This window comes from Malaclemys terrapin, chromosome 3 (assembly GCF_027887155.1).
Source record: "Malaclemys terrapin pileata isolate rMalTer1 chromosome 3, rMalTer1.hap1, whole genome shotgun sequence".
Classification (NCBI taxonomy): domain Eukaryota; kingdom Metazoa; phylum Chordata; order Testudines; family Emydidae; genus Malaclemys; species Malaclemys terrapin.
This window is the reverse complement of record NC_071507.1, coordinates 191,756,278-191,779,230: the sequence shown is the minus strand read 5'-3', so window position 1 is coordinate 191,779,230 and position 22,953 is coordinate 191,756,278. Positions and strand designations below refer to the sequence as shown.

Below are 22,953 nucleotides of genomic sequence, written 5' to 3'. Positions count from 1 at the left end.
ATCAACTCACAGTTCACAATGAATTCAAAATGAAGTTCCTGAGGTCCAGTGTCAGCTACAGTGTAAGATCCTCACAAGGTCATTCTTCAATCTCACCAGCAGTACTTGAACATAGAAATCCACACCCCACTGCTGTAGTTCCCTCCTCTCTTTCAGCCTGGATTTAGTCCCATATCACATTCATTATTCCATATTGACCAGGAGAATTCCCTTTCCTCCCTCTTTTTGTCCTCCAAGACTCAGAAAGAGAGATTCTGGCATCACCTAGGTGTGATCAGGTCTCTTAAATTCTTCTTAAACAGACCAGACTACTTACTTCAGGCAATCAAAGTCCGATTACATAGCCTATACATCTTAAGTTTTTTCTCACACACTTATCACCATACTATCTAAGGGTTTTAAGGTAATGCTGACTGCAAGTTTTAATTCAAAGCTTTTCTTTGACAAAACATGGCCTTTTAAAAAACTAACATTTTTGTGGAAATGTGATTCTTTTTTCTGAAATTCTTGAATGAAAAAAAACAACTTTTTTTTTTTTTGGTTTTCAGTATTTCAGTTGTTTGTCCCCCCTCGCTCCAAATACTTTCTCTCCCTTTTGTCCTGTGCCTCCTCCCTTTCTTCAGTGGGAAAAAGGTGCAGGAGAATTGAGAAAAAATAAAAAACTGAAAAAACAATACGTGAAAAAAAGGTTTTTTAAAAAAAAATAATAAAAAAATGGGAACATTTCAAACATTTTCACAAAACATACTATGTTTTGACCACTCTATCCAAGGGAGCTCAAGGGAGTTAAGGGCTAGATCCATAAAAGAAGTTAGGTGTTGCAATGCTCATCAATGCAACATCTAATGCTATTCAACCAGTAGGCTGTGACCCCCAGAGGGGCCACCAAGGACAATTGGGGGAGTTGGAAGGCAGTGCAAAATTTTATCACAAATCTAAAGTAAAATTTCCAGAATAACTTCAGGATGGCCAAAACCTTGAAAGTTAATGGAGTCAATTCAGTTGTATTATGTAGATTATTGTTGCTATATCATACTATCATTTTTTTTTACTTTTACTTTTCTAGTAAATGTAATGGGGGGAGATCACAAATATTTTTCACTACAAATAAGGGGTCACCAACCTGAGAAACGCTGGTTTAAGTGACTGGGAAAGCCCTCAGACTCTTACCTCTATGTCACTGATTTTAATCCAGGGTAGATTAATAGTAAGAAAAGGTCATTACAATCTGGTCACTCCAGAGTGGCTCATGTGAAAAGCTGGTGGTCTCCATTCAGATCCGAGTGGATAGGCATCCACATCACATACTGCATTTCACCACCACAAATGGCACCAATGGATACCCTTGCGGGCATCCTCTCCATAAAGCCCACAACTGGATGGTCATTGAGGGCGAACTACTCTCTCAGTCCTGATTGTTGATATACTGATCTTGGCAATAGGATGCAATGACAACATGCCGTGAGATGGCGCCTTTCATTCTCAAGGCTCCCAAAACCATTTACAGTCTGACAAACTGTATAGAGATCATTTCACTCACCGCTGAAATGCAGCCTCCTCCGAGTGAAACACAGCAGCTATTTAACAGAGCATGACACCACTGCACAACAATTTAAGCCAGGTAGTTCATAAAGATAGTGCATCCAACTGAAACTGCAGGGGGAAGAGAATGCATTTGTCCAAACTGGAATTTATCCAAGACACTGAGGGTAACAGCTATTCTTGCAAAAATAAATAAATAAATAAAATGAAACGGTTCAGATCTGACTCAGAGGGAAGACTACAACTTTGTGAATCATCAAATGGCATTTCCTGCCGCACCTAGGAAACCCAGCCAACTACCAACAATACCTGACCATGCTTAGCTTACAAAATCTACCAGGATTGCAGCACAGCATTTCATGACTGCAGTAGTCAAGTACTTTTGCTTAGAAACTGAGAGGCTTGTAACACAGAGCTACCACAGCAATATGGAGGGACAGGGGAAGAACCACTGAGTATTGCAGATGGTTAATATTACAGCCAACCGTTCACGGCAGGTCAACTAAATGCACTTGGAGCCAGGCTGTTATCCCACCCGAGAGTGGACGCCAAGGCACAGGAAAGAAATGGAGTGAAAAAAAGGTTGGAAATGGAAAGATTCAATTGAATTATTAGAAAATCCCATTAGCTTGTGGTTGAACAGAGGCAAGATGTCATAGAGTTTAAAGCCAGAAGGGACCGCTAGATTATCTACTCTGAGCTCCTGTATGGCTCAGGCCACCAACCAGAGTGCAACCAGAACCCACACACTAATCCAACAACTGAAGTGAGCCCAAAGTATTCTAACCCACAGGACTAGACTGCTGTGTGCCAGAAGCCAAGGTGCACCAGTGTCTGAGGCCACTACAATGGCTGGGAAATGATCAAGTGAGATGTACTCAGATAATCCTAGAAAGTGACCTGCACCCATGCTGCAGAGGAAGGAAAAACAAACAAACAAACAAAAAACCAAGGTCACTGACAATATAAAATACTCCAATTTCCAGGCATGTATTTTGAGATAGTTTTGTACTTGTAATGAATATTTAATGATTTTCTAAAATGCTGCACACAGCTTTGGACACAGCATTCGAGCATACAGATTGGCATAGAGCATTGGACCGGTGGTTTGTCTAGTCCCATATTCTGTTTCGGTCAGTGCTCAACACTAGATGCTTCTGAGGAAGTTATGAATCCTCACCCCAAAGTGGGCAAGTATGGAAAAACCTGCTCACAAGGGAAGTTTTTTTCCTAACCATTTTAGAAGCTGTTTTTTTTTCTCTGAAGCATGAGTTGAGATCTCTTCCTAACTAGTGGATTTTACTTTTGTAATCTTATCCAATATGAAAACATGCTCATTTAGTATCTACGAAAATGCCCAGTCCTTTTTGATTTCTGCTAAGCTTGTGACATAATGATATCTTGTGGCAGTGAGTTCCACAGGCTATTTCTTTTTATTATTAATACATTTACTGCCTTTCAATTTAATCAAAAGCCAAAGGCAGAAAGCACAAAATCCCTCCCAGCCTCTGCTTTTCGTGTATAAGAACTAAGGACAATCGTAGTTTCTGTGCTTCACAGAGTACAGGCTAGTTCATTCCACGCATCTCCCAGGGGCACAATTTACCTGAGAGGTGGCATGGAGGAATCCAGACCATCGCGCCACCCTCCTTTCAACAGCAGCATACAGAGGAGTGGTGCGAAGCTGCACATTTCATCCGTGTGCTGAGGAGGAGAGGACATGATCTTTTGAGCCACAATCCCTCCCAGCACTCCCCTTGGGGAAGGATGGTGCAGCTCTGCACTGCCCACACACATGACAGAAGCTAGATGCCACAATCTAGCCCAAAATCTAGATGGAGTTAAGAAGAGTGTATGAAATACGCTAAAGGAAGTGGAAAATGAGATCTGTATGGAAAGGTTAAGCAAAATGTGGCAGTCAACATGTGGAACTCCTTGCCAGAAGATGTTGTGAAGGTCAAGATTATAAAAGGATTCAAAAAAGAACTAGATAGGTTCATGGAGGATAGGTCCATCAATGTTTATTAGCCAGGATGGGCAAGGATGGTGTCCCTAGCCTCTGTTTGCCAGAAGCTGGGAATGGGTGACAGGATGGATCACTTGATGATTACCAGTTCTGTTCATTCCCTCTGGGGCACCTGGCATTGGCCACTGTCGCAATGCAGGATACTGAGCTAGATGGACCTTTGGTCTGACCCAGTATGGCCGTTCTTACATTCAGTCCGCATATAAAATGCTCCATAACTGTCTTCAAATACATACAGAGATGTTATAAAGAGAACAGGGAACAGTTAATCTCTTTAGTCAAGCCAGACAGATCCTGAAATTATGTGGGCAGAAGCTGCAGCAGGGAAAATATTAGGAAACATTTATAAATGTAAGGACATTTAGGCACTGGAACAAGCGGTCAATGCAGTTTGTGGAATCACCAGCGTTGAAGCTATTCATGCTGGATTTGACATCCTTCTATTAGGGATGATATATACAGAGTTAAATCATTCCTGCCATGATGCAACTCTCTCCTACCCCAAATGAGCCCATGTTAAATGTGATGTGTAACGGAGTGACAACTTGGTAACTTAAAAAACAACATATACTGTAGTATAACTGGTAAAGCATCCTAAAACAGGCATGCCAAAGAACATTGCTAGCCTGGGAGGAAAAAGTATCTCTGAGTAACCTAAGCAGACAACGGCAATAAGCTCCTGCATAACAAAGCAAGCCCCGACAATAAATAATGTCTTTCGTGTAGTCCCTTTCCTCAGGAAGGATCCCAAAGCACTCTGCAAACTGATATACGTGCTCTACACAGAGATCACTACATTCACCACTAAAAAGCAGCTGCTGAAAAGTCAAGGGGAGTTCAGTGCCTAACTGCCCTTTGTGCCTTTGAAAATCAGCCCCTCAAACCCACGTCACAGAGGGAAGTAACTGTACTGAGTGCTGTGGATCTCCGAGCTGATAAAAGCGAGAGGACTCCTTCCCTAAGGCTGGGAGGAGGAGCAGCGCTGGCCTGCAGTTGCTAAGAACTGAAGTAAGCTCCAGGACACTAGAATCTTCTTCTGTGTGAATGGGAAGGCTCAATGGACCCGAGCAGCAGCGTATCCTCCAGATACGTGTATCAGTGGAGCCAGGGCCAGCTCTGGCTTTTTTGCTGCCCCAGGCAAAAAAGCCTCCGGACGCCCCCCCCCCCCTCCCAGCGCGGCATGGGAGGGCGGCCGGAGCCCCGGGGGGAGGGCGGCGAGTCCCGGTTGGGGCTCCGCTCTCCCCGGCGGTGAGTCCCGGTCGGGGCTCCGCTCTCCCCGGCGGCGAGTCCCGGTCGGGGCTCTGGTCTCCCCGGTGGCCAGAGCGCCGGGGGGAGGGCGGCGAGTCCCGGTCGGGGCTCCTCTCTCCCCGGCGGCCAGAATGTCACTGGCAGACTCCTCATATCCTGCCCAAACCCACATGCATCCAACTGATCTGCTTTCAGTTAGCCCACATAGGCCATTCAAATAAATTCTGATGCCCTTTAATCCTGCTGAAGAGCTCCTCATTCTGCAATAGGGTTGCCAATGTCCAGTTTTCGATTGGAATGCCTGGTCGAAAAGCACCGCTGACCGTGTCGTTAAAAGTCCGGTTAACAGCGCAGCAGGGCTAAGGCAGCCTCTTTGCCTGCCGTGGCTCCACGCAGTTTCCAGAAGCAGTAGCATGACCCCGCTCCGGCTCCTATGCGTAGGGGCAGCCAGAGGGCTCCGCATGCTGCCCCTCATCCCAAGTGCCAGTTCAGCAGCTCCCATTGGCTGGGAACTATGGCCAATAGGAGCTGCGGGAGCGTCTCCTGTGGACAGGGCAGTGTGCAGAGCCCCCTGAGTTGGAGCGGGGACATGCTGCTGCTTCCGGGAGCTACTTGAGGTAAGTGCCACACAGGGTCAGCACCCCTGACCCCCTCCTGAGTGCCAACACCCTGCCTCATCCCTGATCCCCCTCTCGCCCTCCAACCCCCTCGGTCCCAGCCCAGAGCACCCTCCTGCACCCCAAACCACTCATCCGCAGCCCCACCCCAGAGTCTGCACCCCGAGCCAGAGCCCTCCCCCGTACCCCAACCCCTTTCCCCAGCCCTGATCCCTTCCCGCCCTCCGAACCCCTCAGCCTCAGCCCGGAGCCCCCTCCTGCACTCCAAGCCCCTCGTTCACGGCCCTACCCCAGAGCCTGCATTCCCAGATGGAGCCCTCACCCCCTCCCACACACCAACCCCTGCCCCAGCGTGCTCCTTCACCCCAAATCCCTCATCCACGGCCCCACACCAGAGCCCACACCTCCAGCTGGAACCCTCACTCCCCCCGCACAGCAACCCCCTGTCCCAGCCCGGAGCCCCCTCCTGCACCCCGGACCTCTCATTTCTGACCCTACCCTGGAACCTGCAGCCCAGAGCCCGTACCCCCTCCCACATCCCAATCCTCTGCCTCAGCCCAGAGCCCCCTCCTATACTCCGAACCCCTCAGCTCCACCCCCCATCCCAGAGTACCCTCCTACACCCCAAGCTGGAGTCTTCAGACCCCTCCACACCCTAACCACCTGCCCCGGCCCGGAGCCCTCTCCCATACTCTAAACCCCTCAGCCCCAGCCCGGAGCTCCCTCCTGCATCCCGAATCCACCTCATCCCTGGCCCCACCCCAGAGCCCACACTCCCAGCTGGAGCCCTTGGAGAAGGGGCGGGGCAGGGCCTCAGAGGAGGGGGGCAGGGGGTGGGGCAAGGGTGATCAGTTTTGTGCAAGTAGAAAGTTGGCAGCCCTTCTCTGCAAGTAGTCACACTCAATCAATGGGTGAAATTCCAGCCCCACTGAAGTCAATAACAAAACTCTAATTGATACCAGTTGGGCTAGGATTTCACCCAATAGATCTATTTATGGTGTAAAGTGTTCCTAAACATGAATAAGAATATCAGAGTCTGGCACTCAATCATACAGTTTATTGTAAATAAGCATTATTAAGGTGTTAACCTTTTTGCATAACATTGCTTAAATACAATGAAATACTTTTATTTGGGACCACATAAGAAGCCATAAATGTTGCTTTTTATTACATTTTATTTTTCACTGAATGGCTGTTTTTGCAATTAGCCACGCAAAAATTGCACTGTTTTAAATTACTATATGAATATGTATCTTTGGCTGAACAAAATTCTCATACTTTGAAAAAATCTGAGGATTTGGCTCAAAAATCAAACTTTTCAGAGTGGAAATTGCTACATTTTAAAACTCCCACATTATCTGATTCTTGAGCCAACCTCGCAAAACCCCACAAGATTTTTGTACCCATCTTTGCAAGTTTCCAAACAAATACATAGACCTTGAATACAGATATTTTCTAGTATTGGGGCCAATATTTGCACCGCCTCCATGGAAATCTTGATTATGAGGATTCAGAGCTACAGCATTTAAAATCACAACTTCAGTTAATTCCTAAGGAATTGAACATATGAACATAAGAATGGCCCTACTGGGTCAGACCAAAGGTCCATCTAGCTCAGTATCCTGTCTTCCGACAGTGGCCAGTGCCAGGTGCCCCAGAGGGAATGAACAGAACAGGTGATCCAACCCCTGTCTCTCATCCCCAGCTTTTGGCAAACAGAGGCCAGGGACACCATTCCTGCCCATCCTGGCTAACAGCCATTGATGGACATATCCTCCATGAATTTATCTAGCTCTTTTTTGAACCCTGTTATGGTCTTAGCCTTCACAACATCCTCTGGCAAGGAGTTCCACAGGTTGACTGAACATAATAGCTTGACTACATGAGGGTGGGCCTCTTATTTCTATGGATGTGCTCAATAGCTGCTAGAACATCTAGAAGATGTTCGTCATATGAAAGTCAAGCTGGATTTGCTTGGATCCTGCATCAAAAGGACAAAAACAAAGTGATCGGTGCTTCTTGCAATAGTATTTATAAGTTTTGGTTGTGCTCAGAAAGTCTATTGCTTGAAACAAAGTTAAAAAATACTGTGGTATTTCAGGTATAGATAAACTACAGATCATATGCATTTTAGCCCTCAGATTTACATTTGAGATTTAAAATGGTGTTAGAGGCCTCTTTTGCACTAGGGTTTTTTCCTAATACTTCCCATCACACATCTATTGGTGGTAGCACAAGTCTAGACAAGGTGCTCACCAGATTTTAATAACTGGGTAGTTTTCACCTGCTTTGAGAAAGATTAGGCACCATGATGTTTAAAACAATAGCAGCTTCCTGGAGTCATGGCTACACTTGTGCTCCCCTTTTGCTTCCACTGGAGGAAGCTAATGGTAGCAATGGGGTGACATTTTAGGGGGAAAAACACTGCTAGTTTAGACACAGCCCTGATACGTATCCCGAGATTTCTTCCTCTGCCCTCAGGCATGGAGTAATGGAAGCTTATGGTATACCACTCCATAAAGCTTTTGTGCCTCTTCCTTCTATTAATTGTTACATTATTTATTTGTATTATAGTAGCCTAGAGGCCCATCTGAGATCAGGGCCCCATTTTGCTAGGTGTCATACAAACACATAGTAAGAAATAGCCTCTGCCCTGGAGATCTTACAAGCTACATGGATGAGACGTGTGAAGGGTTGATTAAGTTCTCCTCACACCGTCTATGGGTCATCTCGATTATCACTTCAAAGTTTTTTCTTCTGCTGCTACTGATAGCTCATCTCAATTGATTGGCCTCTTACAATTGGTATGCGTACTTCCACCTTTTCATGTTCTCTGTATGTATAAATATCTTCTGTCTGTGTGTTCCACTCTATGCATCCGAAGAAGTGGGCTGTAGCCCACGAAAGCTTATGCTGAAATAGATTTGTTAGTCTCTAAGGTGCCACAAGTACTCCTGTTCTTTTTGTCTAATTACACTGTTATTATATCGCAGTTATAGGTTTTGATACCTATAATTGTCATTAATCTATATAACACTATACGACTGAGAATAAGTATCTTGTAAAACAATGCAGTTAATATATGTGAATTTCAAAAATACAGGGTCAGATCCTGAGCTGCTGCAAATTGGTGTAGCTTCATTAGAGCAATCTGGTCCATATGCATTAAGACCAACAAGAGGGAGGTAAAATGACTCAGTCATGTCCTTAACCATCTGGTTATATTAATTTGTGATCATTAGATGCGGAAAAGGATACTTCTGGTATGCATATAACAATTTTGAAATTGTGTTGTGAGTTATCAACCTAAATCCTAAAAGGAAAATGTGAAAATCTAACTGAACATTGTTTAGGCACACAACAGGTACCCGATGTTTTGACTACCTAGCCTTAAATATCCATCTATTAGGGATTTTCTGGTGCAACGGTCCTTAAAGAAATCACCCTCATGACAAGCTACACTCCAGATTTGTAGAAAATTGATAAAATCAGAGACAATCCAGAATCCTGACTATTGGGATAGCTCTTCTGGTGCCTTCTCCGCAGGTATTCAACGTTCAGTCAAACTTCTGCTAGCCCCCTGTAGAACTGGTAATTGATCGTTCCAAAAGTCAAGTCACAATCACATCCAAGGCAGAACTGTCCCAAATTCTGGATTCACAAAACTGTGTGTTTCTGCTAATACAGAACCCAGTGAACAACAACAACAAAAAAGAGCTCTCATCCTTGGGAGATCTGTCCAATAAACCCAGTGTTTTCACAGTGCCTTTTTATTATAGGGTGAGCTGGTGGTGACTCCTCTATTTAGGTTGCCTACCAGTTTCCATTACAAGAGGCTTGCAATGTTTTTTGAGGAGATCTACCATGTCTGCTGCTTGCAGCAGGACTTTGAAATTCAGCAAGCCCTCAGGCTAGAGAAGCACCTTTTCTTTGTCCCATGAAATTCCATTCAGGTCACGGTGTGGCTGAGATATAAACAGTTAACAGCCACCATTTCCCTTCTCCCCTTTGCATGGCTCAGGGAAATCTTGGCAGCCTGCCAGAACGCTAACTGAACATGAACCTTCTAAAGAGTCCGGTCTAGGCTGCCTCCAAAGAAGCAGCAGCAGATACTGTACAGGGAACACCTGTGAGCTGCCAGCAGGGCCGGTCCACAACATTTTGGCACCTGAGGTGGGGAGCTCAAATGATGCCCCTAGACCCTTTCACTTGGGCCAAAACTTTGAAAGGTGTCAATTCTGCCTTCTTCCTGTTCTACTCCTCTCATGGTACTGCTCTGCTACCTACCCCAATGAAGGAGAACTAACAACTTAAAATGCCTTGTTCAAAAATTTTAAGTAACACTTAACTTTCAAACGCCTGAACAGCAAATGTAACTTTTCTTGTCTGCATAGTAAACACTGGCATTTTTATCTGTTTGAATAATCAAAGTGGTGCTTTCCGGGCCTTCTTGGTTGCAAAGATTTGAACTGCTTCCTGAAGGTCCACAGTCTGGGCCAGCTCATGCTCTATTGAGATGGTTGCAAGGCCGACCAGCCTCTCCTGTGTCATTGTGGAGCGTAGATGTGTTTTTATTAACTTCAGCTTGGAGAAGCTGCGTTCTCCACTGGCAACTGTTACAGGAAGTGTTAGAAGTATGCGCAGAGCAACAAAAGCATTTGGAAAGAGGGTGGTCATCTTATTTGTGCACATATATTCCAGACAGCCTTTGGAGTTGATCCTGCTGAATTGTATCTTGAAAGGGCTTTCAGTTCATCACCTAAATCACTCGCATCAATATTGCGCATGTCAACACTGTCTCTAGTGCCCTGCATTGCTGGTATAGGTCTTCTTCGGGTATAGTGAGGAGTTTTGGAATATCATATAACATCCCAAATATACTGCTGTGTTCCTTGAGCTGCATGAAACGTTCTTCAACTGACTGTATTGCACAATCTAGCACCTGGTTAAAGAATTCAACTTTAAATTGTTGTTTGGGGTCTCTTATGGGATTATCCCATGCCTCGTAATCAAAATGTCTTCTTCTTCAGTGACTCTTGTATTCTTGAATGGATGGGAAAATAGCTTCAGTGTGAAATTCCTCTGACAATTTCTGTGCACTCTTCAGAATGTTTTGAAACCCCTCATCTGACCGGTCTGACTGTAGGTATGACTTTGCTTTGTCCAGTTGTTCCATTGCTCCAGATATATCAAGGTCAACACGTTGGAGTCTCTTGCTCAACATTTATTTCAAACATGTTGTGGTCATGCCACAACACTAAGCCACACAGAAATGTGAAGTTATGTATGTTTCTGGTGATTCCATTTCCCTCTGCCACTGTTCTCCCACAAACAGTCACTGTCATAGCATTATCCTCCATAATGGCAACTATGGCATCATCTATCTTCCCAATTTGGTGTTTGATAGGCTTTATCACCTCCACTCGACTTTCCTGTCATGTGGCACTCAGTGGTTTCAGTGTCAGAGAGGATGTTCCCAGATGTTGTTTCAAAATTTGCCATTGATGAGTTGATGCAGAGAAAAATACATAGATGCTTTGAATTACATAAAAAAATTCAGCACCCTCACTAGAAGCTGATGCTGCATCACTGACCACCAAGTTCAATGAATGAGAACTGCATGGGACAATAAAAAGCTCGAAGATCTGTGTCTGCACTCCTCTGTTCTTTCCTCTCATGTTCGCACCATTATCGTAGCCCTGACATCTCATGTCAGCTATTGCAATTCCCGTATCTTCCACCTTTTTAAGAAGCACATTTGTCATATCAACTCCTGTAGTATCATCAATGTCAATACATTCTAGAAAATGCAGTCTGACAATCACCATTGCAGGGACATTTTCACTAGGTTCTGTTGTTGTTACAAAACGCACCATTAAAGACATTTGTTCCGTATGGCTGATGTCAGGTGTGCAGTCCAGAATAACAGAGTAATATCTTGCTGACTTCAGATCTGCCACAATCTTCTGTTTGACTTTTGTTGCCAGTAACTGTATGATCTCATTTTGAATAGTTTTTCCAAGGTAGTGGTGTGTGTACATTTCTTGGGTGGTGACTCTTCTTAGATGCTCCTGGAGTACATCATCAAACTCAGCCATCAGCTCCACAATTTTAAGGAAGTTTCCATTGTTTGGCACATACAGCTGATCTGAAGTGCCACACAGTGCTAGGTTTTGGGAAGCAAGCATTCTCACAATGGCAATGAGCCTCTTCAGAACATTTTGCCAGTAAAGAGACTCTGATGCAATCTTCTCTTGATGCTGATCATCTATGGTGGCCTTTAACCTTAGTCTCATCTCAAGCTCTTTCTACCTATGGAATGCTCTCTGGTGATTTGCTGCTTTCTCATGATTGCCAGATTTCGAGCCAGATTCTTCCAGTCCTTTGTTCCTGTAGAACCCAATGTGGCTGGAACATTAGACTGGAAGAGTTTGCAACAAAACCAGTATGCAGCATTCTGGGTTTTTGAGTACATAAGCCATGGCCTCTCCACTTTGTTACCATTGGGGATTTCATGCCAGTAATGTGTTGGGTGGAAACTTCTATTTTCATTGTCTTTGGGAAACATGAAGTTTTTCACTTGCTGTGGCCCATGCAGTACAAGGAAATCCCTCAGGCTACTGCTCAAGAGGGTCCACAGTCCTGGATCATCTAGACTTAAGGAACTAAACTCAGCAGCAGCTATTTCTTGCGCCTCCAGCACACTCTTCTCTGATCTACACTTTTCTTCAGGAATGTGCATGGTTACAGCCATTTGAGATGGAGATATGGATGCTGCAGTAGCTGCCAGGTCACCTGCACTCTGACTAACTGGAAGATCAGGCATCTCCTCATCACTCACATCCTCACTGGGGCTGGAAGGCTCACCGTGAACATTTGTGTCTATGTATCTCAGGAGAGCTCCTTCCTGCTTAGATAGAAAAGCTTCCTTTGCTTTCTTTCTTTTTCTGAATGCTGCCCCAGAGGGGCGTTTTCTTCTTTCGCTCATGACTGCTGTTCTGTGCCAGCTATAGTGGCTCTCAACACTCAATTGAAGGGGACAAATAAGCAGGCTGGTAGCAGGGCCTGAGTGAGGGAAGATATCAGCGTCTTAAGGGCCTAACTGCCTCCTGCTACTTCAGTTGACTGCCTGTTCTCCTCAAGTGGGTTCAGGGAAGCAGCAGGAAACAGGAAGCTCCCTGAGAAGCTGGTGTTAATCAGTCCAGGCTCCTGGGGGGTGCTAGAGAGATACATAAGACGATCCTCCTCCTCTCTTTCCCTGCAGCTCCTGCTGCTTTCTGTTATTCCCTCTCACCTTTTCTCCTGCCTGCCTGTTACGTCTCTTGTGCCCTCCTTCCTCCAGCACCACACTCCACCATCTCTGTGCATCTAGAGCAGAGACAATACATATGCAGCAGCAGCAGACACAATTTTCTACACTCTGGGTCCTAGTGGCACTCCCCGCACCCCACAGTCTGGCACCTGAGGCGGCCGCCTCAGTTCGCCTCATGGTAAGGCCAGCCCTGGCTGCCAGAGCCACTGTAGTGGCAGGAAGTGGTGTGGAGAAGAGTCAGGCTGCACTGGGCTTCTTCCATCAGATCTGTCATGTGGCCCCAACGTCCCAATTTCCTCCCCTGATGTCTTCTCTTGGGGCAGGAGCTGCCCACTCCAGGGGGAGTGAAGAAGAGAGCCAGGCTGGGCCAGAACCTCCACTCCCATCACTTGGACACTGCATGTGGCCTCAATGGCGCATTCCCCCCTCCAGGATAACAACCGTTCCTGCTAACCGATAATGTTGTTAGTCCTGCAGCTCAAGTGGTGGTCTGCTCTGCAGAGTGAGGGCTGAAACCTTGCTGATGGTGCAGTATGGGGTGCAATCACAGCTCTACATAATATAATTTGTTTGTATCTTTTTCCTTTAAAAACATCTTAGTAAATTGCATTTAAAAAATCTGTTCAGAGAGTATCATCTGACATAGTGAAACCCTTAAACGTTAAGAAATGCCATGCAGCCTTTCATTCAGCCCCATTGTGCATATGCATTATGAGACAGTGATTAATTACATGCTCACATGCTTTTAAAAATATATATCAACATACGGGACCCCGGCCTCATTCAGTGCACAAGGTAGATGTGTAAAGAGGGCAAATTAAAGTTGCACTGGGAACCATAAATCTAGTATTCCTGAATTCTCAAATCCTTAACTTTGCAACCTGAATAACATTCTTTTAATGTAGTTGTTTGTCTGTATTATTCAGTTGTATTATGGTAGCACCCAAAGGCTCTGATCTGGAGCAAGATCCTATTATGCTGGGTGCTGTTCAAACAATGTAATAGATGACCGTACCTCTCCCAAGGAATTTACAGTCCAAGTGCTTGACCCAAACCCACTGAAATCAATGGGAGTCTTTCCATACCAATGGGCTTCAGATCTGGATCTTAACAGGTGAATGCAGAACACAACAGAAAAGGAGGAGGGCGTGGGGAGGCAAAAGTGACAGTAAGAGCTGCTAGGAGTGAGAACATGAGCATCCCGAACAGCCAAAGCACAGGCAGGACTAATGCTCTGTACAGGCCTAGCATGCTGTGGAACCACAATTTGGGACACTGATCTACCTAAGAGACCATATAAGACCAGATCTAAATGATTAGAGCTCAGGACTGTGAATTGGAATCGCTGGGTTCTGTTCAAAGCTCTGCTATTGGTTTATTATGTGCCCAATCCTGCCTGGTCCTGAGTACCTGATGACAAGCGTTTTGTATCATCAACTGGCACTGTCATTAATGGGAGTAGAGGGCACCTGACTGCAGGAGCAGGCCTCCATGTGACCTTAGGTAAGTCACAATTCTTGTCTTTCAGTTTATTCCTCTGGAAAAAAATAAAACTTACCAACTATAGCTCTCGGGGACATGTGAGCATTCATCTAATCATGTCTACAAATCAGTTGGAAATTATTGGATGAAATATACATAAAAAGGTTATTTATTTAGTTCCTCCAAACCCCAAAGCAAGTACAATGTAATCCTATGGAATATTTCCTTGCAATTTCATAAAGAGCCTTTTTCTGGTAGAAGTGAGCTCTAGAACACTGCAAATAAACATAAAATTACATTTAATCTCTGGCTAGCAAACTCACAGAGTTCTGTCTTCCACCCCAAATGATAAACTAAGGCACCCAAATCCATTTTGTAACACAATTTCACTCCAGGGTAGACTCTGTCCCCCTTGTGGCTGCATCATGTAAAGCAATTTATAAGCCTGCCTAAAGCTCAAGCATTCTCTTGGTTTTAGATCCAGAGAGCTACCAAGCAACTCAAATTCCCGCATGTGCCACCACTTGTGTTATGATCCCCTTCTGTGTTGGTCCACTCCCGGCTCCCCACCCTGCTCCCTATTCTACACTCTCTCCACCCAAAAGTCTACTCCAATTCCCCTGTCAAGCAGCCTTGATTCTGTCCCCCCTCTCCCACACATACCCCTAAATCACTCTCCTGATCCTCTCCATTTCAGCACCACCAGAGTGCCTGACACTCCCCAATTCCCACTTAGGATCCCTCTTTCCCATCTTTCAGCACCTTCTGCTGTCCCCCTCTTTCAGGAAGACGACAGGGGAAGAACTTTGCCCCTATACTGCAGGGCTACACCCACACTGCACAGCAGTTGGGCGGCCAGGAAGAAACGCATAGCTTCCCCTCCCTCTGGGTCCCTCTAGTCTGTGATGTGTCCACACATGGACTTTCGCCCAGAGGAGCATTGGGTGCTCAGACACCATCAGAATGGGCACAGCTAAGAAACGAACTGGAAGAGAATGGAACAGAACATTCTGCCCACAGGCAAGATTTCCTTCAGATACAAAAGGCAGCATGGAGCCTTTGAAGTTGGCCACTGAGATCTAGGATGAGGGGAAACACAAATATTCAAATACACTGTGCGGTGAGATGACAATGTTTCTCCTTGCTGACTGCACAGAGAAATGAGGTGGCACATCTCTGTGGATACTGCTTTATCTTCCTCTTCAGCATACTTCCCTAGCCTGGAATCTTGCAATCAAATTGTTAAACGAATGCAATTGAGATATGCTTAAAATACTGCACTAAAACAAACAATTTCCTTCAAAAATGGGTCCAGACATTTGATCTTTAGCTGAAACTTCTGCCTCATGGTGCGTCCCAAGCAAATCATTGCAGATGGTCTCTAAATTTCACAAGCCGGGGGATTATGTTCTACAGACAGAGACAGGCCCTGTGCTTACAGCCAGGCAGACACAAGGGCTGTAATCACCTCTCTCACAATTTCATTCATGAACCAAACCATTCCTCCACCTCCCACACAAATCAAAGAGAAAGCCTCACCAAAGAGGATGCTACATATTATTTTCTTTGCCACTCCCTGCAGTCGCTCCTTACTCTTCCCACCAGCCCGCCATCAAAGACACGTCAACAAATATCCATTTTCTATGCTGAGCTGACCGGTTTTCAATAACAAGTTCCCCTTTGTTTTGTAACAGGGATTCATACAACTACTGCTCTCCTATTGGGTGAGGTTCCAACACAGTCATTCACTCTTTTTTTTTTTGTCTGTTACTTTGTTTTGTTTGGGATTTTCATTTAATTTTTAATTGTTTTGGTAAAGGACGGGTCAGTTTAACAAAATGAAAAGGACCTGGACTTTCACTGAAGGTAAAACCTGCACTTTATACCCTGGGATGTCATTTACAATCCCGTCATTAAATTGCGTTAATCCCATTATTATGAAGATAAAGAATTACCCATTGCGAAGAAGGGGATTCCCAGCAGTGTAGAGTTATATTTTCCATCAGTAATGAAAAATATCCCTGCCGCAGTGACGCTGGAGATGCAGATTGTAAATACTCCCAATAATCCCAGGAAAGGTTTGCCTCGCAGGCAGTCCTTCATGGAGCTCGAGAGCATCGCAGTCAGTAGAATGAGCATCAGGCTCACTAAGATCTTGCCCTTGGCCAGGAGGCTGGTCTTGTGGAAGTCCTTCCAAAGACTAAAGGATGCCAGCGAGTAGAGCTGCAGATCTTGGTGATCCAGCTGCAGCTTGCGCATCAGTTTACAGAATTCACTCTCCCATTTTTCACCAATAAGGCCCTGGGCAACAGAGCCATAGGTTTGGAGGTAGTAGGTGATCTGGATGGCTCTGGCTGACTTCACTCGCTGGTCCTTGCTGTTTGGCACCTCCATGACCCCTCCAAGTTGGTGTCCAATAAAACTGCTCCTTCCATCCTGAAGAGAAAAGTGAAAGAGAAGCATGTGGTTATTAAGAGTTAAAGGGACATAATTTTTTTTCTGGGTTTTATAAATATACACACTGAAGGCCAGATCAAAGCCCATTGAAGTCAATAGGAGGCTCTCCATTCGCTTCCTTGGGCTTTGGGTCAGGCCCTTGCTCTGTGCAACGACTCTGTGTTATTTAATCATAGTAGACCCATTTGCCATTCCATGTCGCAGTTAAGGGGCTGCCAGAATATTCATCAGAGACTCAGATATTTGACGACTAAAATGTAACATGCAAGCTCCTCACTCACAGAACCTGATGATAGCTTTTCCAGATTTAAAACAACCAGCAACAACAAAATTTGTGATGTCCTGCCACTGTGACATTGCTCTTAAAAAAATAAATAGAAATGTTTACAGAAAATTAGGTCCTGATTCTGATCTCAATTACCCAGATGTACATCTGGAGTGACTCCAGTGAGCTTAGTACAATTACTCTAGGTTTACACTGGTGTAATTGAGATCAGAATCTGTGAATTTATTTACATCAGTGTAACCCAAATGAGAATCGCTACTTTAGTCCATAATGTTGGAGAGTCCCTTTTTGTGTTTTGAAAGTATGGGCCTTATTCTGGTCTCTTATTCCAGTGTAAATCAGGATGTCAGTGGAGTCACTCTACTGTAAAACTGGTGTAAGTGTGATCAGAATCAGGTCCCATGTATTGAAAACTGATTTATTTCATATACAGTCATCTTGCCAAGCTCATATGCTTCCATTCTTAGCATCAAAGACTTCTGAAAGATCTCTAGCAGTGGGTTATTCCAAAGGACCCTGTTCCTGCACAATGGCAAACTCCCATTGACTTCACTGGGAAATGGTTACAGTCCTAAATGCAGACTCAGGATGCATTAGAAGGGTGGATTTGAAAAGGTCCCAGCATTAATAATCTAGTTCATCAAGAAGACTCTAAATTTCTGCCAGGTACCAAATAACACTTTTTAAAAAGTGCCTACACATTTATAAACTTGAATGAGAGATTTTTAATTTTGTTCCTATCATAGCTAAAACAAATATAAACATCTAAAGCAACTCAGACACAAGACAAGTTAGAATTATAGCAGTCAGAACCACAAGTTATATAACTATTATCAGGATGCTTCAGAGCATGAACTGATCAATAGCTTAGCTCAGGAAGCTACTCCTTCCCACCCACCTATGCGGCAGCAAATGGCCAGGTACATTATGGGGGATTTTCAGCTTCTGAAGCAGTGGTGGGCAACCTCTGGCCTGAGGGCTGCACGCGGTCCGTCAGGGCAAGCCGCTGGCAGGCCGCCAGACCGTTTGTTTACATTTGCATGGCCACCTGCTGCTTCCAGTGGCTGCAGTTCACCACTTCCCACAACTCCTATTGGCTGGGAACAGCGAACCGTGGCCACTAGGAGCTGTCACGCAAATGTAAACAAACAGTCTAGCGGCCTGCCAGTAGATTGCCCTGATGGGCCACCCATGGGCCATAGTTGCCCACCATTGTTCTAAAGCATCTAATAAAAGCCAGTTCCAGAAGCAATTGGGCTACAGATAGGAATCACGGAGTGAGATTCTATGGCTTGTTCTATGCAGGAGGTCCGACGAGGTGAGTGTAACAGTTCATTCTGTCCCCTATAAAAATCAATCTATCAACGAAGCAAGAGAGCAGACTTTCCGAACCAAAGGTGTGTTCCAGGATGGCTGCTCCTACATTCAATAAATATCAGGAATTCAGAGATAAGGCTGAAACTCAGTCACAGACCGTCTTGTGCCTGTGGTATGCAGAGGACGTTGTCCTGCAGCAGAGAACCTTCTAACAGGGCATGGCCATGTGGCAGGGACTCAAATTCCAATCACATGCCAGCTTCTAAAATCACCCACGGCCATCCTTACAAATGTCACATGAGCAGGGATGGCAGGACACAAAGGAGCAAGATAAGGCAGCTGTTTCAGTCTTGACTGTGAATATCCTTGTTTGTATCATTTCAGATCGGGTGTTTAATGCTATTTTATTTTTACTTTTTTGAGGAGGATGATACTCAGCATTCACAAACAACCACATTGGGTACGTTTCCAAAGTGATAGTTAAGGAGTTAGCAATGCAGATCCCATTAATATCAGATGGGCCAGCACAGTTAAAATCTTTCTTGCACCACTTAAAAAATGAGGGACAAATGTCATACATAATAATATATATTCTGTGTTGATATGAAAATGTTTTCTGTCACAGCAGGACACTCCAGCAGCACAGCCTAAAACAGCTACCGAAGACAATGTATTATAATTCAGATTCCATTGATTTACTATGCAGCATGCACTGCAAGGTTACTGGAAACTTTTGGATAGCCATCTTTCAGTGAAAGGTAGCGTTTTGAAAGAAGAAACAGAACTGGCACAAATAAATCACGCCCTACAGTATCTTCCATAAAATAGAAGATAATGGCTATTTGTTACATTAATGTACTGTAAGATATCCCAGCCCATATGTCATCAAAATATAGAGAGCTCCTTCAGATGGAATCATGGAAATTAGAGATGGTGAACACCTTTAAAGGCATCTTGTCCATCTCCTCCTGGACAATGCAAGACTGTTTCATACAGAATCAAGTGTTTGACCCTCTCTACTTTTAAACGATGCAAACAATGAGGCTTCCATCATTGCCCTTGGGAAATGGTTCCACATGTTAATACTCTTCATTATTATTATTTATTTGCATTCTGGTACTGCCTCTATGCTCCAGGTGAGATCAGGGTTCCATTGAACAAGGTGCTGTCTGAACACGTAGTAAGAGAGAGTCATTGCTTACAGTCTCAAGCAAAGGTGGGTAGAGGGGGGAGGCAATATTGTTATCCCCATTTTACAGATGGCGAAGAGAGGCAGAGAGTTTAAGCAACTTGCCCACATTTATACAGGAAGTCTATGACAAAGCTAGGTCTTGAACCCAGATCTCTTGAGTCTAACCCCGATTCTTTAACCAAAAGACCATCCTTCCAAAAGCCATTGTTATTATATATTTCGGACATGCACCTACATTATGCTATTCCTAATTTCATACCAGCTGTTTCTAGTTTCAGACTATAATTCCCCCACATCGATTATTTTACATTTATCAGGACACATTCAATTGCTATTTCTTGCTCATATTTCTCATGAAAATAAAAATAATACTTGGTAATTATGTAGCACTTTCTAGCCAGGGATCTCAAAGTGCTTTGCAGAGGGAGATAAGTATTATTAGCCCTCCTTTACTGATGGGGAAAGAGGCACAGAGGTTCAAATTGTCTTTCCCAAGGTCGCTGGCAGGGCTGGAAATAGAACCCAGATCCCCCAATTCCCAGGCCAGGGCCCTGTCCACTTTCCTCTCATCTTTTGACCCTCTTTAGGCATAGTTTCCGCTTTTTCCAGCTCCCCTGAAGCCCTTCTGAAGCTGAGGAGGGGGAACACTGGAGGAGTGAGATGGGGTGATGGACACAGTCTCTGGTTTTGTCCCCCTGCACCTCCAAACCCCTGGGACTTTAGCAGGTAGGTTTATGCTGACCCTGTCTCAGAGGTATCTGTGGGTCAGAACTCCTTGCCTGATCTTCAGGGGGAAATCACTCATGTCCCTAAAGCAAGAATTCAACAGAAACTCCACGAATACAATGAGTGAGATAATGGGGTGTTTTGTAAGTAATTAAAATATAGGATGGGCTCAAGAATGATTTTTAATGATTTTGCTGTTATCTTCTATGTAGGTCACGTTGTCTGTGTTGAAGTTTTGAGAGAGAAACCAGTTCAGGGCATCTTTTATAAATGTATTAAAAAGAATAAGTAAGCAGTTCTAGAACAAGCGAAATAGGTCACTAACAGTTTTCCTAACCTAATTTACAATGGTACAATGCAGCAGTCAAATTAAGGTTTAATTAAAATACAATCAATAAGTCAATGGTTCAATTTATCCATCTCGCCAATTACTACAATTAGTAACTAAATCAAATTATAATGAACAAGTTAAGAAAACCAATTCTCTTAAGGTCTTACAGGAAGGCTAAGGGGAGAAGCATTTCCCTTTGATTTAAGCTATTTAGCTACCAGTCTTGTTAAAGGCAGATGCTATTCCTTGCCTTAGCTTTGGGGATCAGAGCTCTGAAAATGATTTCCTGGTAACTCCCTCCTCTGGCTTCTTTGTCCCATTAAGCTCACCGGTCACAGAATCACATGAAGGTTTTGTTTATCTCAACCAGGGGTGGATGTACCCCTTGGGGTATGCAGAGGTCTTCCAGGGGGTACATCAACTCATCTAGATATTTGCCTAGTTTTACAACAGGCTACATAAAAAGCACTAGCGAAGTCAGTACAAACTAAAATTTCATACAGACAATGACTTGTTTATGCTGCTCTATATACTATCCACTGAAACGTAAGTACAATATTTATATTCCAATTTATTTATTTTATAATTATATGATAAAAATGAGAAAGTCAGCAATATATTAGTAATAGTGTGCTGTGACACTTTTGTATTTTTGTGTCTGATTTTGTAAGCAAGTAGTTTGTAAGTGAGGTGAAATTTGGGATATGCAAGACAAATCAGACTCCTGAAAGGGGAACCGTAGCCTGGAAAGGTTGAGAGCTACCGATCTAGCCTATTCCCTCTCCCCAATTTAACACAGTGACTGCATCTTTCTGGCAGTCTGGCATAGACACAGAATAATTTCTAGAGTCCTACACTTTTAGCAGCTTTAGAATGACACTGCTTTAACACAGAGATCTCTTCCTGTTCAAATAGCAGACTAGGGGGTTTAGTGTCTACTTTGAGAAGCACTTAGTGACACACAAATACACACAACACACATGCACACACACTAGTAGGCATTGGAGTGATCGGAGTGTCCTTACACTGCTCTACAAAGGGATTTTCACATCTTCTTCTCAAAGTTTTAAGTTCATGTGACTGGCCTTGGAAGTAGATTGATATTTACCATTATCTTTTCTGATAAGATGTAGTTTGGAGCTGTTGCACATGTGGTGGGGAAAAGTTCAGCTTTTTCCTCGCTCTTTGTTATAACCATCAGGCCTGGCTTTGCCGGTGGTCAGAGTCCTTCATCTCTGCTTCTTTGGATGACCGGTCCAAGGAAGAGAGCAGGGGACAACTTCAGGTTGATGCGAAAAAGTCTCCCCACCCCCATCCCTTCCCTCTTGCACAGTTGGCATCTTTGGTAGGAATCAGTGACTCCTCTGCTCCACCCCAAGGGACCACTGTCCAGTTAGGGGTTCCAGCATGTTTTATATAGTTCAGTGTGGACCAATGACTTGACATCTGGACCTTGACATCATATTGAAGGTTCCAGGTTAGAATGTATATGTCTTAGAGCAGTTTGCTGATAAGGGCAAACTGATGGCTCTCAAAAAACAGGATGCAAGAAGATACCACGTGATAAGAAGATGGTAGGCAAACTTCCGCTTAGGCCCAAGACATAAATGTCTTCACTGTTTAAATATAACTAATGACTGTTCGCATTCCACATTCACTCATTCCCACACGTCCTTGTAACAGTGAGTTAAGTACGAAACTGGGGAAGTAACTCTAAGAGGCAGGGGCAGAGTCTAGGGCAAGCAAGTGACTTACCCTAACACCCTTTTGACTACAAGCCAGAAAGCTGCTTTGGACATCTAGTTTCTAAATGCAACTTTCAGATACTTTTGGCCAACTACTGTTAGTCAGGCCTAAATCCAAATCCGACCTATGTTCCCTACAACAATCTTGTAGTGTTTCCTGTCTCTTTACCTGTGAGCAGCCTCTGTAATGGACAATATGGACCTTAATATACTTTTTAATCCGCTGTTCAGTAAAACGTACTGCACAACTATTTAAATGACACCTGACCCTATAGAGAATACATATTGGAAATGCTTCAGAAATAACCTTGCAACTTTTTATCTTGTTAGTCCGTGTTTTTCTCAGCCATCTCTTGCGTTCCTTTAACTGAGCCAGTGTTTCTCCCTTGGGAGCAGATACTTTTACAGTCCTAGTCTCAGTTTCTACATGTGCTGAGCTTTGGAGTTTGAGCCCGCAGAGCACAGCTATGGTGGGTTCCAGCATAAACCCAACAGGTAAAAGCGATGAGCAGGACAAGGAGCCCCGGGACACTCAATCCTGCATTATTGGCATTGCTGCTGCACAGACACCAAATGCTAAATTCACAAAGAAACACAGGCGTGGCACCGGCTATATCTAATTTTTAGGCATCTAGAAAAATCACTGGGGTTCAAATCGCCCGGGTAGGTGCC

The 22,953-nt window shown here is 44.3% G+C and overlaps 1 protein-coding gene across 2 annotated transcripts in view; it reads right to left on the bottom strand.

The window, feature by feature from the left end:
- Positions 1-22,953, bottom strand: part of PTCHD4 (patched domain containing 4) — a 124,330-nt gene that overhangs the window by 68,311 nt on the left and 33,066 nt on the right. For both annotated transcript variants that reach the window (XM_054023571.1, XM_054023572.1), the window contains exon 2: positions 16,183-16,663. In XM_054023571.1, coding sequence (XP_053879546.1) covers positions 16,183-16,663 — 481 coding nt within the window. The remainder of the gene's footprint in view (positions 1-16,182; positions 16,664-22,953) is intronic.